The sequence below is a fragment of the Buceros rhinoceros genome, unplaced genomic scaffold, assembly GCF_000710305.1.
Source record: "Buceros rhinoceros silvestris isolate BGI_N320 unplaced genomic scaffold, ASM71030v1 scaffold20896, whole genome shotgun sequence".
Classification (NCBI taxonomy): Eukaryota; Metazoa; Chordata; class Aves; order Bucerotiformes; family Bucerotidae; genus Buceros; species Buceros rhinoceros.
The window spans coordinates 12,931-16,539 of record NW_010416032.1 but is presented as its reverse complement, the minus strand read 5'-3'; the positions used below and the strand labels follow the sequence as shown (position 1 = coordinate 16,539).

Genomic DNA, 3,609 nt, shown 5'->3' with positions numbered 1-3,609 from the left:
GGGCCGGCGGGAGGTTGACGTTGCCGCCGTGCGCCGTGGCACAGCCGGCTGTTGGTTACAGCTGTAGCGCCGATCTCTGCCAGAGTGTGCCCTTCTGCGCTCTCATGCGCGGCAAACGGACCGAGGGAGTGCAGCTGGTTCTTCCGGATGCTCATTTTAAAATGATTCTCGTTGCAGTGGAAACAATTTTGAAATTGTCATCATAGATGATGGAAGCCCGGATGGGACACAGGAAATTGCTGAACAACTGGAAAAGATCTACGGATCAGATAAAATAGTGAGTCGTGTGTTTTATTGTACTGGAAAGTACTTTGAAATCTTTAGAAAACTGGAGTCCCTGGATTCTGCGCTTTATTCGTGTCCTTAAACAAGATATTTAAGTTTCACACTCCTTCAGACATGTAAAAACACGACCGTCCTGCAGCTGCGTAGCAGCATTCTGAACGGATGCACAGAATCGTGAATTAAATCGTTGTAAAGCCTTGTCAGTACTTCGTGCATTGCTGGCGCTGTCGAGTACCGCGTGGTGGCTGCTCTGTACTTGGTCTCTGCCTGAGGGCGGGATGCGGTTGGCATAAACGGTAATTCCATTTTAGTGGAATTAAGTGGCTGCAGTAATGGGGGAGTTGGAGAGATGAAAGCAAGCCTTGTCTGGTGATTTGGTTGCGTTCCTTCGTAACAGGATGTTTCTCCTTTTTAACATGTTACTGTGTAACCCTCAGTTCCATGCTGCAAGGTGCTGTCTTCTAGTCTGAGTTTAAATAAAGCCACTTCTGGGTTTTGGCAGTAGAAGCTTCATCACAGACCTGTGCGAAGCCCCAGCAGTCAGAGTGTCAGTTTTGTGCTGTAAGCAGCGTCAGACTCTTTGTTAATCTGCTGCTGTGTAATTAGTAGTAGAGCAATTTCAGATAGTTAGCCGATCTTCCCTCACTGCTTGAGAATTTAGCTTTGCACCAACCCCTGCAGCAGCACAGGGCCAAGCATGAGTGCAATCACAGGGAGGCACCACCGTCAGCTCACGCTGGTGTCCCTGCAGCAGGGTATATCAGCTCTGATTTCTCATCGGGACAATTTCATTGTTTCCTGATTGATTTATTTGTTACACGAAATTCTTTTCTTTGTTTCCTGAGCAAAGTCTTTGTTCTGATTCATGCTCAGGATTCCCATCCAAGTGACCCGATCAAATACCTGTTTAATATAATGATTTGTTTCTCTGGTATTTTGACAGATAAATGTATTTTTATATATTACTTAGATTCCTACGAATGAAAAGTACATTTAAATATATTTTTAAACCTTAAAAATAGCAAATTTTAAGGTGTCACTAAAACTACTTGAGGTACAGTTTTTAATTAACATATGTATATTTTAATATATTCTGCAGCTTCTAAGACCCAGAGCAAGAAAGTTGGGCCTTGGTAAGTCCTTACTAATTCTGGTTAGTGCTAAAAAAAAATCAATTAAAAAAAATCTGCTGTTTCTAGTGTGTAAAGTTTCAGGAAAAAAATCACAGTAAAGCCTGAAAGCAGACATATATGTTTTCATCCACTTTTTTTAAATGAACAAGCTTAAAACCCACGCACATAAAAATGACAGAGTATTTGTAACAAGCTCTCCACAACCTCAAACCTGAAAGCTGTGGTCACCACAATTCTGTACAGCTTACGTTTTCCTGCTAACACCACGCTGCTTTTCTCCTCCCATACTGTGTTCACTGGTTACAGAATGAGGGGTCAAGACTGGGAAAAATGGAATTTTTTGCAAGAGCAGCTGCTGTATTTGTGTGGAACCTGCTGATCCGGGGGGACCGTGCACTCCCCGGAGCAGAGCGGGCTGTTGTTCTGACACGTGGACAGCGCTGTTCACAGTGAGCCCCATTCAGTCTGAGCTATGACTGTAATTAAATAAAAAATTACGTACCTGACACCACTCAGACTAGAAAAGTATGATCTCAGCTATGGAGCTCGCAGGTGGACTCAGGGTTTTGAAGTACATTGCAGAAGTTACTGGTGTTGCCGAAGTCTCGCTAACGTGGGGGCCAGCCCGGTGCCACTGACTTTAACTGTTACAGTTCGCATGGAGTGACGCAGGGCTGCGCTTTCAGGGCTCTGATGCCATGTCATAGAATTTGTAAATCAGGTTTGTCATTCTTTGCTTTAGAAAAAAGCAGATATCCTAGGGAGTTATATACGACATTAAAACTTGAGGAACTCAAGGAACGGAAACGATCCTAAAATAAAGTGGAGAAATTCCCATCTGTTGAGATTCATGTTGTATCCTTACCCCTCCTCTCCTACAATAGGAACAGAGAAAATGATAAAATGCAGTACCTTGTTTGATGTGTTGTTAATCGGTATCCGCCCTTCTTGCTAAATATCTTGGCAAACCCCACTTCTGTGTGCTGGTAAAACATCCGAGGTGTCTTGTGTACCGAGTACTGCAGCTAATTTATTCCAGTCCCCTGCACAAAACCAAAAGTCAGATTTTTATATTGGATTGTCTATTTAAATTCACCTTTCTGTACGTTTTTCTACATCTCTTATTTAAATCTAAGAATCTCCCAAAAGCTTCCATATCTTCTTTTTCTGCCTTTTCGTCCTTTGTCCTAATTTGACCAGTATCATGGATTAAAACTGACTGAAGTTAAATTTTTCATGTACCATATCTACTAATCATGGACAACACACAAATCTGTGACGCGCCTACTGTGTAACTTTATAAACAACATGGAAGAGGAAAGAGAGGTTGTTCATTAACCAGCAGGTTAGTTTCATGTGAGAGAACCTGCTAAGGACATCGGTTGAGAGTGTTTTCTTCAGTTTAGCCCTTCCTGATGAAGTTAACAGAAAGGCTCAAGAGGAGTTGGATCAGTGAGGAGCGTGTGCCAGTTTTTAATCTCAGCTGTGCTGCTGTACTGCCCTTGGAAGCAGTCCTGGCTTTGTTAGGACAGGACTCGGATCAGAAATTTGCACTGTAACGCTCTTCAGATTAGGTATCAGGTGATAATTCATGGTGTAACTTAGAGATTTGAGTAAGTAAAGCCTGAGGCTAGGAGATTGCTTGTGTTAAAATAGTGAGGGAAGTTATGTCTGTGCTGTTTTCACCAGGCACAGCTTATATTCATGGAATGAAGCATGCCACTGGGAATTTTATTGTTATTATGGATGCCGACCTCTCTCACCATGTAAGTCTATATTTTATGTACTGTTTTTAATCTGTTATAATTACATTTTCATTGATTTTTTTTTTTTCCCCTACTCTTTTTTCTGATCTGTTTTCCTTCCATTGCAGCCAAAGTTTATTCCAGAGTTTATCAGGTAGGTGCTGACTGTAGTATGAGAGAATGACTTCTGAATTGTTGCGAATATTTGGAAGCTTTATAATCTTGGGTAGCTGTCTAGCTGTTGTAAGAAAATTGGCCAGGAAGAATTCAAATAAAAGTATTGGACCTCATTAGATTTCTCCCCAAATAATCCAGAAAAACAATTAGTTCCTAAGTGGAGCAGAAATCCCCGAGTTTAAAGTAATGTACAGAATATGTGTCTAAGTGTTTCCCTTCCTTGTAAAGTTGTTCAGCTTTGAAAAGCCTTCATATAAATGTCATCTTCT

The 3,609-nt window shown here is 41.6% G+C and overlaps 1 protein-coding gene across 1 annotated transcript in view; it reads left to right on the top strand.

Moving 5' to 3' along the window:
- Nucleotides 1-177: 177 nt before the first annotated feature.
- The window catches only part of DPM1 (dolichyl-phosphate mannosyltransferase polypeptide 1, catalytic subunit), a gene marked incomplete at its 5' end in the record, with an annotated part of 8,023 nt that continues 4,591 nt past the window's right edge, over nt 178-3,609 (top strand). The window contains 4 exons of the mRNA XM_010137664.1: nt 178-277; nt 1,385-1,418; nt 3,108-3,184; nt 3,292-3,317. Of these exons, the coding sequence (XP_010135966.1) occupies nt 178-277; nt 1,385-1,418; nt 3,108-3,184; nt 3,292-3,317 (237 nt within the window). The remainder of the gene's footprint in view (nt 278-1,384; nt 1,419-3,107; nt 3,185-3,291; nt 3,318-3,609) is intronic.